The sequence below is a fragment of the Melanostigma gelatinosum genome (assembly GCF_949748355.1).
Source record: "Melanostigma gelatinosum genome assembly, chromosome: 18".
NCBI lineage: Eukaryota > Metazoa > Chordata > Actinopteri > Perciformes > Zoarcidae > Melanostigma > Melanostigma gelatinosum.
Window position 1 is genome coordinate 14,446,490 of NC_136651.1, and position 16,937 is coordinate 14,463,426.

A 16,937-nucleotide genomic window follows, 5' to 3' on the forward strand; every position below is an offset into this window, starting at 1 on the left:
TCTATCTATCTATCTATCTATCTATCTATCTATCTATCTATCTATCTACCTACCTACCTACCTACCTACCTACCTACCTACCTACCTACCTACCTACCTACCTATCTATCTATCTATCTATCTATCTATCTATCTACCTACCTACCTACCTACCTACCTACCTACCTACCTACCTATCTATCTATCTATCTATCTATCTATCTATCTATCTATCTATCTATCTATCTATCTATCTATCTATCTATCTATCTATCTATCTACCTACCTACCTACCTACCTACCTACCTACCTACCTACCTACCTACCTACCTACCTACCTATCTATCTATCTACCTACCTACCTACCTACCTATCTATCTATCTATCTATCTATCTATCTATCTATCTATCTATCTATCTATCTATCTATCTATCTATCTATCTATCTCTCTCTATCTCTTTCTCTCTCTCACTTACACTATCACACACACACACACACACACACACACAAACACACACCCACTCCACACTCCGGCAGACTGATCAATACAGTCTCATTTCACGCCTTGTGCAGCCAAAGTTCTCCATTGCAGAGGCTGCAAAACATAGACAGACAACATACATACATCGTCCAAAAAAACATAAAATTAAAAAAATAGCAAGACAGATGGAGAGACAGGTAGAAAGGTGTGAGGCAGGCTGACAGAAACAACCTCTTCATAGAGAGCTGAATCCCGATAACGGTTGAATATTTGAAACATGGCTCGCTGGGTGGTACGGAGCATTTTGGCTCCAGGCTAAATGGTGTGTGTGTGTGTGTGTGTGTGTGTGTGTGTGTGTGTGTGTGTGTGTGTGTGTGTGTGCGTGTGTGTGTGTGTGTGATTTGGAGTGTGAATGATTCGACAAGTGTTTTGAGTTCAGCCTCCGCTGTTACCCTGTTTTCTTACACTGGCATTGATCTGTCTCGACCATTTTTCTGCTCTCATCTTCTTGTCTATTTTGTCTCCCCTCCTCTTTCTACATTTTTGACAACAAGCCTCGAGTTTTATCCCTCCGCGGCTTACAATAAATGCAATAGCAGATTAAGCTTCGAGTCTTACTGAAGATCACCACCAATACAACCAACCCCCCCCCCCCGTAAAAAACAAAATGGTACCACAAAAGTCAGAGCTCATACAGCAATCCTTTGACCCTAATAATCATCTGAGAGGGAAGTTTAAGAGAATAAGTTCAAATAAAGTGAGACAACAGCAAGCATGTGGAATTGTCGTTGAGTGTAATCCTTATGACGTGTGGCTTCCTGTGCACATTTCTGTGTTAAATTCTGTCCTTGCATAGCCCCTCTGTTCCACTTTTCTTCTTCTTTTTTTTGATGTGCATACACCTCCTCCCTCACTCGCCCACATCACATCGGCTCCACTCCACAGGCTGCAGAGTTTAGCAATCGATATACGAGAGTGTGTGTGTGCGCGCGCGAGAGAGTAATGGAGTGGAATCTGACAGCGATTGTCAGTCATCTCACACGGCTGCGAAATAGAATCTAAAATGGGTCTCCGAAAAAGAAAAAAAAAGCCTGCGCATTATGCCGGCGCTCGGTTTTTTGTACGTATGTGTACGAGCGCTGGAAGGCGTTTGATTAACATCCATCTCTGTATCGCCTCTCTGTGAGCAACCAGCAGACAATAAAAACCATTACGGCCACTTTGCTGCACACCAGTGGATGTTTGTCATGCCATTATGCTGGATAGCGGCGCTGCGAGATGACGTTTGTTTCGTCATTATTCATCCTTTTATGTTTCCATTCTTTCCACAAGAAAAAATAAAAATGTCCCTGTAACTCAACTGTCATGAAGCGGAATCCCGTTGGTGTTTGTTTTCATGCCGTTCACAGGTTTGCTGTCTTGTTTGGTTTACTGATATGAGCCGGATGTTAACCACAGTGCTGGTGACATTTGGAGCTTATGTGCTCATGTCTATAACTGTATTACAGCCACTCAGTCTTTTTGCCGTGTGTGGAATTTGTCCTCATAGATTTGAACATTTTAATTAAATACCAACATTGTAGAGTCTAACCTCTTCCCAGCTTGTAATTAACTGCTGTCACAACCAACACAGACCTTAACTGGATTAAGGTGGAAAATAATGATTACATTTGTGCAGCAGTGTGTTTCGGATGGATTATTTGCTGGCTGAAACATTCCCAAGTATAAGCTGATTGACGGGAAGGAGAGTGGAATGCAAGTACTGCAATTAAGTTTCATATTTAAGTGAAAACTTTGTTACGTCGAATGTGCTTTGACATGCAGACCCTCTGGCTTCGCTCACCCCATCGGAGAGCCAGAATCATATTGTGGACCCTCCTGAGATGTCTCTGAATGTGGACACAAATAGTGAAATCACTCAACCTGGTCACAGGGGAATAGCAGCAAACGGAGAAATTAGACATGGGCCAACATGTTGTGTTGTTTGCTGTGATGGATCACCACGCTTGGGTAATTTTGTTATCATTTACGGGGGAAAAATGACACCAACTGGCTTATTTCAAGAAGGGAGAACAAACCCATTGAACCAATGAAGCTAACTACTTGCAGACACCAGCAGGGAGTATTGAATGAAAAGGGCAGCACACAGCTGATACAACAAGGTTGTACGTTTCTGTAAACCACGGGGTAAGTTGGATGTCGACGTTCCAAAAATACATGCGTTTTATAAATGACTCTCATATCAGCCTCGTATCACGCTTCAGCAACGCACAATGCCACGTGGGTAATGTTGGGAAAGGTTAAAGGTCGAAAAAAAACCATCATGGTTTGTGAAAAAATGACAATGTAACGTAAGAACCACAACAACTACTGTCGCTACTGTAAATATATAGCCACCCTCCCTTATCGGGCTTTCAACATTATGAGGTTTACTGACTTGTTAAAGGCTGCTCTTTATTATTCACACATTGAGAATACTATAAAATACAGCTGGTGTGTATCATCATATATCTTGACTGCAACTTTTCAAATCAAATCTTTATTTGTGTCCGACTCGGCTTCGTAATTCACTGTAAAGAAAAGGTGCAGAACATCTTTATTTAAAACCAAACCAAGACAGTTTGAGAAGCAGATACATGAAGTAATACAAAGATGCAGTTTTTTTTGGAGGGGGGGGCTGGGACTGAAAGGTTCAGCTCATTATCGGGGTAAAGAACGGCACCAGGAGTCCAAGTTTCCTCTTGCACTTCAACCTCATGTGAACTGATTGATGGCAGAATCTTAAAACGGGTCGATTTCGCGAGTTACACCCGTGTTTCACTCAACAATACATCTCATCATAGTGCCTCAGCTCCAGAGTCATTACATGTTTCCCCACTGGTGGGTGAGAATTATCAGCTGGTTTGAAATGAGACATGAAAACAGAACAAACCCCCGGAATCCCAACCATACATCAATTATTTTTCATTTTCTTGTTTTGACATTTCCATGTGAATAATACCCACCCGCCCACCGTACCACCGCTGCTGTGATCACACATTTAGGCTTCAAGTGTGTTTCACTCTCTTACTTTTAACGTGTGTTCTCACAGTCGGAGTAGACTTCTCTCAGCTTGGGTGGTTAGATATTCGGCTGAGCAACGCGGGAGACCAGAGTTTCCAAATCCCGTGTGAGAAAGATGATTCTGAATGTTGAATATCTAAGTGATTGCAGTTGCATAAGAGTCTTTGGATGAGTTCATGATGATCGGCAGACAAACACAGTTACATAAACTGCACACAGGCTGTTTGTATTTGTGCGTGCAGAAGCGCTTGTAAATATGCTTTGTCCGCTGTGTGCGTGTGTGTGTGTGTGCTCTTACAGCAGCAGCATGTGTAGAGTCTGGAGTTTGGGGTTTTCATCCACATTTAGTTTTTTCACTTTACTTTCTGTTGTGCTGTTTTTCTTCCATTCAGTCCCCCCCCCTCTTCTTGCTCTTCTTGCTCCTGTTGTCTTAACAATTACTCATCCCCCTCCTCTTTCTTCATCATGTTTTTCTCTGCGCTTTTCCTCATCTTCTTTTTGTCCAACTTCATCTCTGTCTTCATTTGCCCCCCCCCGACCACCTTTTTGCTTCTCTCTGTCTCCATACCTCTTATTCTGCTGTTATGTTTTGGCATTTATTTAGTTCAGACAAGCGTGACCGCTACCTTTTCAAATACCGTGGATGCAATATTTCCTCACAGCGGGTCATTTGGATGCAGCCGGGGTGGACGCAACGTGTGCCTGTGTGGGGCCAAAGATTTATAACGGATTGCATTGGTAATAAACACTGAAAGGGCAGCAGCAAAGTCACAGGAGCGCAAGTGTGTGTGTGTGTGTGTGGACAAATGGGAATAAAATGCTTATAGCTCTGTCAAGACCTTGATGAGTCGAGCATTTGCTTAAAGGAGCACACACGCAAGTATGCGTGGACACACACACACACACACATTCAGGTGCAGCTTCAGTCACATCTGTATCTCGTGGTAGCGATGTTTGATGATTTTCTTTACGATTAACTCTGCCGCTTCGTGTTTGTTTCCATCATTTTCTTTTTCATCGAGCTCTAATCTCCACTCTTTGCATGAGCGATGAAAACAGCCTCTTATTTGGGAATTACGTAGCCACTTAACGAGCACTCACAACAAATAAATACATTTGTTGCCTATAATCACGGGCTGTGCAGGGTAGAGCCAATTTCGACAGTATAATAAGAATTCAGAAGATCACTCAGAAACCGCCCCGGGCGGAGTGAAATTAAAACGTGTATATTAAACCTTTATTTATTCAGGTTATATTGACTGAGCCTGCACATTTCTTTCAGCAAGGCTCTGATTCACATTCTTGCTGCAATGAATATTAACAACTGTGAGCTGCCTTGTGAATTAAGCTGTCGACCACAGGGCAGCTCCGCTGGAGCAGATGGCGGTTTGATGCCTTGCTCAAGGGCATCTTGAAAGTAGCCCACTGTGGGAGGGGGACCTGTTTGCCTCCCACGTCTTCAGGCTTAAATTGTCAAATTTCCTTTTTATACGAGCTCCGTTTTCTATCTGATGTCCTTAATTTATTCTTGTTTTGTACTCTAAACTAATTAAGTCTGTGTGAAGCCAAATATGGACGTGGCATGATACACTGAACATGATTTACATTCAGAGGTTGTCACCGGCCCTGCTTACTCATTGGCGAATCATCGTCATGGCACCTCCTCCGGGAAGTTCAGGGCTCTCTGCTGTGTGAAAATAGGAAATGCTGTCATCAGCGTTTACTGGAGGACACAAGAGAGAGAGAAGACAGAGGGATTGGACTGGAGAGAAAGATGGTGAGTGACAGAGGTGACACCATAAGAGAAAGGTGAACATAAAAGCGTGGAGAAAAGGTGGAGAGGATGACAGATAGGAGAGCAGCAGGTGGAAAGAGAGACGGAGGGGGGGGGGGGGGAGACAGGCAGCTCGAGTTAAATTGTTGAATTACAGCATCACTGGGAGAGACAGAAATTAAGAGAATGGAGGACAGAATGTGTGCCCATAGGGCTTGTGGTGAGTGGAGTGAGATAATGAATGACTCGCTTGCTCTCCATTAGACACACACACACACACACACTGGCACACACTTGTATAGAGGCGGGGTGAGCTTAGATCATGACATCAGTGTTCAGTCAGCGATGACTAAGTGTAGTCCTCCAGAATAGTGCTGTTCAGCAGTAGATGACTCTTCCTGAGGCTACTACAAGTGTCATGTAAGATGACGTTCTGAGTGCTCAGCAGGTTTTGGTGCACGCAGTCCGCTCATTATGTCCTGGGCTGCATATATGACTTTAATGATAAGCCGTTCTTTTTGTTTTTTTCTTTCACTTCCTAAGCAGATGTGTCAGGCTGGATATTTACCATGATGAGATGTCCTTAAGCAAGGCACTTCAAGACGCATTACATCATTTTGCTTTTCGAGGAACTTTAAATGTGTGTTGATTGTGGCGGTCCCTGTGGACAAAGGTGGTCGTGTTTCCGGGCGCTCCCTTTGACTCCCTTTGGAAAACATGTCATTTTACTGCAACGGGGGTTTTACAGTCCACCCAGCGCAGTCCTGGTTCCGGCTCTCCAGTGCCTCCCTTCCCTCCAGCGGGCCCGGCAATGCAGCCTGGGTGGCCAGCGACCTGGTTGTCGGCGTTGGCTCTCAGCGGGGGCCGGCGGAGCAGTGAGGCAAAGCCGGCGGCTCTCCTCCTCCCACCAGACTTCTGAGTGCAGCTCGAAGGCAGGAGGGTAGCAGCATCCGGCTGTGTCCGCGGCGGGCCGGTCGCTGCCGGAGGGCCTCGCTGGAGTCTGAGCTAAAGGAGTTTCTGGTGAACCTGCTTGAAGGAATCCGACCCGGTGGCAACCATGACAAGCATGAAGAATAACTATGTAGAAACACTTCTGTAGGTGATATAGAGGCATCAATAATACATTGAGACTGTTTCACAACCAGTTGAAAGTTCCTCACAGTAACTTTAAATAAGAGAAAGTAATAGTTTTTGTATATTTGAACAATATGAATAACTCCCATTTTTGTATTTGTTTTATCAAGGTAGCGAGGCTGTGAATGCCCTTGAACACACACACACACACACACACACACACACACACACAGGACTATTCCAGTCATGTATTTGCACAGAAAGAAGCAACAGGCACTTAAGTGTATACTTTCATGAATGCTCCAATATAGTTAGTGTGTTTATCTGGTTCCTGAGGTTTTGGGCCACCCACCTTACAGTGCATGTGGATTCTGTGCATGCATACCTGCAGTCTGAGTGTTTGCGCTTCAATAACACAGCGTGTTCAAGGTTTAGTACATATGTGGGTACATGTTATCCACCGCCTTTATTCTCTATCCGCCAATGTGCATGTGTGTGTTTGTGTGTGTGTGTGTGTGCAGTACATGCTTGAAAGGCCACCCAACTGATAGACAGACCTACATGAAGGCCATAGGAATCAGCTCTACGAATAGCTCCCTGTGGTAAAGACCAGTGGACGGTGTTTGTGTGCATGAATGTGTGTACGTGTGTGTTTGAGTGTGTGTCAGCCCGGTCTATGCCACTACTGTATCCTCTATATTTACGAAAGAGGATTGGCAAACAGGTTGAGTAAACATACTGTTTTTAGTTTCCGACACACTCAGGGAAACACTCCATTCACACACAGGCGCACAAAGTATCTTTCTCACACGGACACATACACACCGACGCAATAAGACGAAAGGGAAATAGGCGTTCGTCTTCCTTGGTTCCTTTGCGCTTTGTGCGTCTCTCGCTCCGTCTTTCCTTTCTATCTATATCTCCACTTTCCATCCGTGCTTTTATTTTCCTCTCTCTCTCCTCACAGCCTTCTCTCTCAATGCTCGTCTGTTTCTGTGCGTCCCTCGCATTCTCTCTGCAACTTCAGGCCTCGATCGCAGTTGCAGTTTTCGTCTGAGAGCTCGGTTACCTCCAGTTTGGGGGGAAAAAGGCATTCACAGATGTTACATTTTGAAAAGATGCCTCTGTGTTACTATATTGGAAACAAACACTGGGATAGATAGTCATTTTCACCTTTGAATAAGTCCTTATTTATCTAGCTGTTTAACATCAAAATGGGCTGAAACAAGACACTGAAGACCCCCTCATGTGTTGGCAAGCTTGCATTATCTTTTTTTGTGGTTTTAGAACCTCTTCCTCTGTCCAAGATCCACCATCTGAATGCTGTGTGTCATGTATAGAAAACACTCCCTTTCATGTCATGATCTTAAGTGTCAGTTTCCTTTACTGTGGCAGTGCTAAGCCCTGCCCTATTATCCTGCAACAAAGTGGTTTTCAACCAACGACCAACATATCTGCACTACAGTGGTGCCAAAAACACTTTCCCAGACTAAGCGTTGAACCTGCCTGGGCGAAGTCCAGGAACCTGCTGGACCCGGTTGGATCCTGAACATTCATTTCTTCATGGAAGGAAGAAATGCATCAGTATTTTAGGTCACGTCAACAAGAGGCAGGCTTAATTATCCCTCATAGAACATCAACTGGTTGTTGAAGACAAACGCCCTTCATCACTTTGGCCAAAAGCCATGCTGGAAGAGCTCATTATTCCTTCTCACAGAAGGCTTTGTAGACGTTAGATATCAGTGTTGTACCGTTGGGTCAAATTCTGACTCTGCGTTGGTGATTAAATTGAGATTCCATGGCAACGGAGCATTGAGCCTTAGAGCAGAAACGGTAATAAAAGAGATGTAAGCTAGCTTTATAGTGACAGTGAGTTAATTACATAACAGAGTCATTGTTCTCGATAGTGTGGACATTTGATTTGTGATGCTCTTCATTACCTGAGATCCTGACTCGTCAGACAAACACTGAAAGGGGAACTCCATTGATTCAACACATCAGGTCTGTTTGCAAGTGTTCAGGAGCACTAATGCATCGGCAGATTCAAAGCGGATGTACTACTCCAGAGGCAGCTGTGTGAAGTCTGATCAAGCAAGTTCGCACTACAAGACTTTCAAAGTCATCACATCTTTGTTCTGTTCACACGACACAACTTTCTGTCTTGTGTTGAGGTCGTTTCTACAAGATCTTTCACCACAAAGAACTCCCAATGATTCGACATCTAGATATCTGGAATGTGTGTGTGTGTGTGTGTGATGCATGAGCAAGCCTTTCACCTCGGTGAACAGATAACAGTGATAGCTCTCGAGTGCCTATTTTCTAAGGCCGAGCCAACGCCGATCAGACGCTGATCTGGTTCTTTTGACGGGGAGCTTCACGAACTGTCGGCCAGTGGAAAACCAGGGCTGAAGACGTGCAGTGTGAAGCAGGCATAAGTGATGTCTCTTGAGTCGGTGTCGGTCGGGGCTGATGGTACCAGTTTGAAAAGCTTGAAGTGTGAAAGAAGTGAGCTCGTGAGCATCTCCGTCCTACCTGCATAACGGTCCCGAATCTCTTGTTTCATGAGTTATAGTTGATCGATCGATCAACAGAAAATGAGCAGAATTGTTGGAAATGTCTTCTAGTTAAAAGTGCCAGCCATTCATTGGTTAGATCTTTTTGAACATCAAACTATGCTGATTTCATTTGTTTTACTTTAATCAGAAGTTAACTACTGCACCATTGGGTTGTTGGACTGTTGATAAATGATTAATGGATTAATAATCAAGACATGAATTGGTGATTTAAATTATCATAGTTTGCAGCGACAATCCCATTTTCTTATTCCCTTTCAGATGTACATTATGGTAGCAACATATACTTAACTTGTAGTTTTAACCAACAGAAACTGCAAGTAGTATTGACTTTGGGAAAGGTAGGGCAGTGATTGTGTGTGTCTGTGTGTGTGTGTGTGTTTCATCCACAGTGGACAAGGCCTCAGCTCTGGTTCTGATTAACTCCCTGTAAAAACACCTCTGTTCAGAACATCACAGCCCGTACATCACACTCCTCAACATACTCACACACACACACACACACACACACACACACACACTGTGCAGCTCTTGGAGGCTCCCTGTTCACAAAGGGGAGTCTTCACCCATCATTCAAAGCCTCATAGGCCTTAAGAATGCTGACACACACACGCTCACACACACAGACGCACCTACACACACACACAGACACACCAAGTGCTCTGTTTTCTTAGCTTTGATACACTTATAGAGTTCAGAGGTGACAGGGCTGGAGGTAACACCGTGTTTTTCCAGAGCTTTCTAACCACCTATATCTGCTTCTACATGCACAAGGAGGTCCAGATGGCTGGGTGGAGACAAAAGACACACACACAGACACAGACACACACACACACACACAGTCATGCTCGAATGCACAAAAACCAACACGATAAGCGCTCATACTGTACACCAGAGATCTGCTACCTGACATAAGTGTGATGAAGCCCAATGAGCTATCAGCTCTCATCTAGGCTGTTTATTCACACACGGCCTCTGCGCCGATCCAAGTTAATGACCCAGTCTGCCATGTTTAATTATATTAGGCTTTAGTACTGATTCAAGTCTGTGCGCAAATACCACCGGTAGATTATTAGACGCAGCATCCGCCCACGATGAGCTCAAAACACTGCCCCATGAGGTGCGTGTGTGTGTGTGTGTGCTGGCTACTTGTGTAAAGCTATCACAGGTTTGATACTGTAGCTCTGCGATGTGGGACCTCCACCGGCACAACAGCAGCAGCCGTGCTGCTGACATGATGCATAGTAGCCGACGTGTTCGGGTCTTCTAAATCTCAGCCAGCCGAGAGCAGTCACATGTGATCAATGGCTGAATTTATCACTCACAGCCAAGTGCATGAGGTGTGTGTGCGTGTGTGTGTGTGTGTGTGTGTGTGTGTGTGTGTGTGTGCGTGTGTGTTTATGGGCACAACCCCTGCTACCTCTCAAGTCACGATCGACGTTGTCTTTAGAGAGCAATTATAGCCAGAACGACTGAGGAAAAAGGTCACAGCCGTCCAGCTATCAACAAATGCCTACTGTGCACATCAGCATGTGTGTGTGTGTGTCAGTGATTATACGTGTGTGTGTGTGTGCTGTACCCAAAAGGCCAGCAGCCACATTATCAGAGTTGACCCCCCCCCCCCCACTCACCTCCACCTTTAGCTTGTGGGTAATCTGCAGCGACCCTGCATGATTGATGAGAGAATTATTGTTGCCAAGCAAAGAAAAGCATTATGGGGATGAGGAAGTTATTGTTATTATTGGATAGGGAGCATGACATTAAAGGTTTCGATTATGTGTGAGGATGTGTTTGCATATGTGCGTAAACGTGTGTGTCATCTGCAGGACAGTCATTGAATCAACTCACTTCTCCTGTTAGTATTGTTGTCTGGGTCACTGGCACGGTAAACTTCGAAAAAAAGAAAATCTGCTGACAAAATAGCGCGTCTACAATACCTTGGAAGAAAAAGAAGAAAATAAAACTTTACTTGTGTGTCATTGCCCCGAGGTAGGACACACGTGTCAAAAGTAAGTTCATTGAGTGGTGCACATAACAGGAGGCTTCTTTCTGCTGCGAGGATCCCTCTGATGTGCAAGTGGTACACCTCTGTACCGGATGCCTTTCATTGGAGTTTCAAGGTTTTTACTCTTCATAATGAGGAAATGATATTCTCCCTGAAAGTATAAAGACTTATTCAACCTTTCTCCTTGTCCTATGCAAGCTTGCTCTTTGATTATGTTTCATTTAAGACATTGTTCTCAATAAATCGTCTTAAACTTTTGGATGTAAAGGGGCTACTCCTTTAGGAGGCTTTTATGTTTTAGCTCCAGGAGAAGTGTTGTATGTCTGGTTGTTTTGTGCTCGTGTCTGGCTGCTGTATTAGGCACTTGTTCCTGTTTTCTATGCAAGGCCCTTTACTGCAGATGGGGAGTTGTGCTGCTGTGAGTCAGTACATCAAGCAAGCAGGCAGGAAAAAGGTGTCATTTTACAGACTTTTAACTTTTAACTATGGTGCCAGACACAATTGTTTCAGTGTCATAAAAAACGGCCGACCTCCAATTACGTCCCAGCAGGATAATGCTCCACTGTCTCAGCATCATATACACTTTAACTGCCCGTGACATCCATACATCTGCATCGAGTACATAGGAGTTACTGAATGAGATGACCTTTAAAGTTAAATCATTTGTTATCGGTTCGTCAGAGCAGGTGTCATTTTTCTTACATGATGGATGTCTCATTTTGATAGAAAACTCCTTTTCCTGCTGATGAACATAATGGACAACAATTCAAGTCAGCTATTGTTAGCCTCTCTTGTGTATTTGATGGCTGTCGTTGATGTTCCTGAGGGCCGTAAACTCTACTCTCGCTATAAATCAGAGAGCTCATTTATTGCCCAGGAGGTTTGCTTTGCTTTATTTTCTCTGCAGAGACGTTCGTGATGAACTATTCTATTTGTGGCAGTTGGCTGTCAGAGGGGGGATTTGGGCGTTTTCTGGGAGAAAGAGGAAACTTACTGATTGAACATATGACTGTTCGCTGACACAAAGCTGTTATTTCAAGGGACAGACCTCCACGTTTGCCATTACAGGATGTTCTCTGGTGACATTTGGCCAACCGCTTTTCTTTTGGACGTTTCCCATTGTGAGAGAAAGAAAGCAAGAAAGAGAGTACATATGTGCATTTCTTTAAGAGAAGGACTGGTGCCTTCTCTTTTCTCTCACGCACACACACACACACACACCCCGGCCCGCCTAGTGTATTTCCCTCCTGGCTTTCCAATTTAAATGCAAATGTTCCCAAATCGGACTCCACAAAGACGCAGAGGCAAAATCATTTGACGCGGCGATGAATTATATATTTTAATGAAGCAGCTGAAAGAATCACGCCTATTCAGCCCTTTCCTCTCCAATAAGAAATGAATAAATAAATATGGATGGAGGAGGAGGAGAAGAGGAAGAAGAATCCCTTCTTCTTCCTGGGTGTAAATGGGAGGGTCGAGAGGGGTGGATGGATGGATAAAGGCAGGAGGGTTTGTATTGAGTTTGTGTGATTGCAGCGCTAACCGCCCGTGGGCTGTCATTATATGAGCGATCTGAAGCTGTCAGGTTTCAAAACTGTATTGTTTGCTGATAGACGGGCTAAATACCCCCACAGTTTCATGCACAGACACACACGCACACACACACACGCCTATACCAGAGCTTTTGCGCCCAGAGAATTGCAAATGCATGCGAACACACACACACGCACACACACACGCATCATTTGGATTTTGAAACCAGCACTTGAAGAGCAGAGATGGGGATTGTGATGCTCTGACAAGGGATGCAATTTTAATTTCACCCCCTGTCACTCTCCCCAATATCTTCTCAGATGAAATACCCATGAGCTGCCAATCACTCACACATAGACACACACGCACGCCCACACACTCAATCGAACCCTCAATAATATGCAGTCATGCAAACTTTCAGTTATTATACTGAAAAGTCAAAAACAGACTCCAAAGAGTTGCCAATACAAATGCTCAGACCAATTAAAAGTGGGAAGAGAAAGCTGAGACATAGAGGACTAGTAGATCTTTTTCCTCCTCAGAGATGGTTTGCTTTTCTCTGCTAAACACATATCGACATAATCTCGTGTATTTAAAAGAATCACGTCAGTAAATTATGAAAAACACAGTTTAAATTGAAGTATTTGCGCTTCAAATCAAACTTAATTCACGGTAATCCTGGTTTTATTCGCTCACACTTACATTGAAGCGTTATATGCATTACAAAGCTGTCCGCCACTGTCTGTTTTGAACGATGTTGTCACCATCGCAATGCGTTGTGGGACATTTATGCCGGCATAGTGTTTGCAGACGGTGGCTCAGTGGTCGTCCTTCAATCAGAGGATTGACGGTTCGATCCCCGGCTTCGCTGTGCCTGTGGTGTGTAAATGGTTAGATACTCCTGATGGCCACCATGCATGGTAGCCCTTACCTCCAGTCTATGAATGGGTGAATGTTGACATGTAGTGTTAAAGTGCTTCGAGTGGTCAGAAGACTGGAAAAGTACAGACCATTTACCATATTGCACTGGTAATAGTATGCAATTCTCATACTATTGGTTTCATACTAAGGCTTTGGACTCATTAAAATAATCTCATATCCTGTTTTAGCGTACTAAATAGCATGTTGGTATGGAATTTCAGAAGCAACTATGGTCTTTGTAGAAAGGCTACAACATTGGCAGTGTACCCGTTGTGGACTCCTCGTCTTCTGTCTCTCATGTTAGTTTTCGACTTTCCAAACACTCTTTCAGTGCGGTTATAATAATGCTAATTCTAATGAGAATAACCTTCCCTGTTGTGTTGCTTTGACCTTTCTGAGACGCTTAAACACGGCGTAGTGAGGTTCGTGCTCAACTTTGACGAAGACAAACGGAAAGAGCGAAGGACAGAATTTTGCGAGAGGGAAATGGAGAGCGTGAGGATGACTTTCAGGAAAAGAAGAGAATTGAAAAAGTGGAAGAGAGAATGAAGAGTAGAAGTGAGTAAGAGAAATGAAAACGGCGAACCAAGACCAAGAGGTAATGGCAGATGACAGTGGTTTGTAACAGCTGGAGTCGTGCCTCAAAAGAACAAGGAAAATCGCTTCCCTTTCTTTGCCTCGATTTAGAGCGCTCACTCTGTTCTTACACATGCAGACACGGACGCCTTACTCACCGCAAGTCTCAGCAGCAGGCAGACCCTTAGACGACCTTTGCTCAGAGAGGAGAGATAGTTGGCTCTCTTACATACAGAGGAAGAGCCCAGAGAGAGAAGACAGGGCGTCACCTTTTAATGGGAGGATCTTTACGAGCTCTAATAGTGGAGTGATGTTAAAGCTGACCCTGACCTCTAACCTTTTACCTCCTAGTGGAAGCCAGGAAGCAAAAAAAACCTGCACGTTTTGTGACTGTTTTTAACTGCGATCTTGACTAGGAGACTTCCAGTCTTTATGCTAAGCTAAGTTAGCCGCTGCCGTGAGCGTGGCATTCACCTTCTCATCTCGGCAAGAAAGGCCAATGAATATTTCTCAAAATCTGGATCTTTTCCTTTAAAAAACGTTAAGCTATCATCTCATCCCGCTTGCCAACATGTTGAACTATTCCTTTCAAGATAGAAAAAGGAGTCGATGTTTACAACGCAAGGAAATGACGTTCAGAAGGAGTGATGCACTGAGCTGGGGAACAACAACGTCAAGAGATGAAAGTATGAGAAAAGCAAGCGATGAGAGCGCCTTTCACCTCTTCCATCTTCACCTCAAATACTTCAGTGTTGAACTTCAGGTTGTAAACGCTTTATGCGAGGCAACAATGAGGCGGCGGGGATGCCCGTGAGGCATCGTTGTTGTACATGAAGGCCGACCGTTTGTTTATGGAGTGCTATACCTTTAAGAGCTGCTGGCCATAGCCCATCCCAGGGAGGATGGACCCATTAGGCTGATGAACAGAGGGAAAGGGAGAGAGGGAGACAAATAAACACAGAGCGAGAGAAAGGTTATACAGTGAAAAGGACAACACCAGTGAGAGGAGTAAAGAAATAACGGAGTTAGACAAGTAGGGGGGAAACGGCAAAGGACAGAGGAAAAGGTCCACAGAAAGGGAAGTAGTCGTGAAAGGAGACAGAGAGACACTGAGAGACACGGGGAGAGGACAGGAAGCAGCTATCCCTCCATCCCCTCCACGCCGTGGTAGGCGTCTATGGGTCTGTCAGTCAATCACGGACGACAGGCGGACACGCTCGCTCGCCGGCTCTCTGACCCTCGCACGCGCTCACGCTGATGACTCCGCTGTGTGTGTGTCCACAGATGGCAAACCGTGTGACATCGCTATGCTGCGTAGTCCTGGCCGCGGTGGTGGTGGCGTACGCGCAGAGACGCAGTCAACTTGGTGAGTATGCATTTTATCTTCTCCTTCATGCTACTGTAGCTCTTCTCAGCTGAGGTCTACTCTGCTCCTTTCATCTCGACTGGTCCTCATGCTCTTCTGGGATCTCAGAAAGTGAACACTGTTTCTAATTTATCCTACTTTGCTCTTCTTCTCTTCCTCAACTCAACTTTCCTGTACTTTTTCCAACCTCTCTCTAACTACTGTCCGACTCCACGGAAATCATTTCACATCTGCTGTGCTCAAAATGTCCTCTCTCAATGTTTCCCCGTATCGACAAAGCCAGTGATGATCCTTGTTTGCACGGACTTGGTTTTATGCTGCTTTCTAAGCTAAGTTGTTGTTATTGTGATTTAGTTGACCACTTGTGGAGTTAGGGTAAGACTTACTTGGTGTTCCTGGGTGTAAGCCGCACTTTTCCCTGTGTGCCATTTGGTCTGTGAGGTCAAAGGTGAAGCGGAAAAGTGTAAATGTTCGTGTGAGAAAGAGTATTCGGGATTCACTTTTCCTCTCTCACAAACAGAGGAACGATAGCTGATCCCTCACTGCATGGCGCTGATATTTTGGCTACCTCCCTAACAGACAAGGGTTCAACAAAGGAGCCAGTCAGGTCAGCGGATAATCATGAGCGCGTTTCAAATGACTTGTGCACGAGGTTTTGAGGGAGAGAAGAGAAGCTACAGAAGACCCACATAATGCAGCGACTGCTCTTCTGAGAGTTCACAGAAGATGCATGACCACAAATTCGACCAGGTGTGAGTGTGTGTGTGTGTGTGTGTGTGTGTGTGTGTGAGTAACAGGGAAATCAATTCGTCACTTGACTTTTGGTGAAGAGTTGCCTTGGCTTATTCGCCAATGGGGTCGCAATGTTTAAGTCAGCTGACCCAAAGAAAGAGTTTAAGAGGAAGTCGATAAGTCCCCGGCATCACTATGTCACGAGGGTCATACCCACATGCGCACACACACACGCGCACGCACACTCACACGCACACGCACACACACACACACACACACACACACACACACACACACACACACACACACACAAAAGGAGCATAAATGGCTTAGGAAAAAGGAATGTTGTCTTTGGGGATTAGGTGAAAGCTGCAGAGAAGGTAAGTGAAAGAGGACAAAGACGGGAAGAAATTGAGAAAATGGAGCGGCGTGGAAGGCAAACGGAAAGAGGCAGACCGAGAATGAAAGTGAAGAGGAATAACAATTGATGTTTGATGGTGAAGAGTGTTATGGAAAATGTCTATGATCAATCGGGAGAAGAGTCAAAGTTTCAATCTCTGTCAATGAACAGAGTCTTGAGAGAAACCCCACTTCACAAAACGGGTCTCCTGACATGGGCTGTTTTGCTCCGCTCAAAGGTGTGGTGTCAGGGAGGACATAGCAAACATCAAATCAGGTTCATCAGCCTTTTAGCTTCTTCTGCAAGAGAAAAATCAAACAAGACTTTAAGTTCATTGTTAACTGATTCAATAATAAAGAGGGATTCTGCCCTTTAATCTGGTTCATGCCAGGACATTCATCTTTTCGTCCTCTGGTGAGACTTATTAAGCACACAAGGCATTCGGTCCAACACTTAATG

At 44.6% G+C, this 16,937-nt stretch overlaps 1 protein-coding gene across 2 annotated transcripts in view; it reads left to right on the top strand.

The window, feature by feature from the left end:
* Positions 1-16,937, top strand: part of cntfr (ciliary neurotrophic factor receptor) — a 197,991-nt gene that overhangs the window by 63,547 nt on the left and 117,507 nt on the right. For both annotated transcript variants that reach the window (XM_079289292.1, XM_079289293.1), the window contains one exon: positions 15,265-15,346. In XM_079289292.1, coding sequence (XP_079145418.1) covers positions 15,265-15,346 — 82 coding nt within the window. The remainder of the gene's footprint in view (positions 1-15,264; positions 15,347-16,937) is intronic.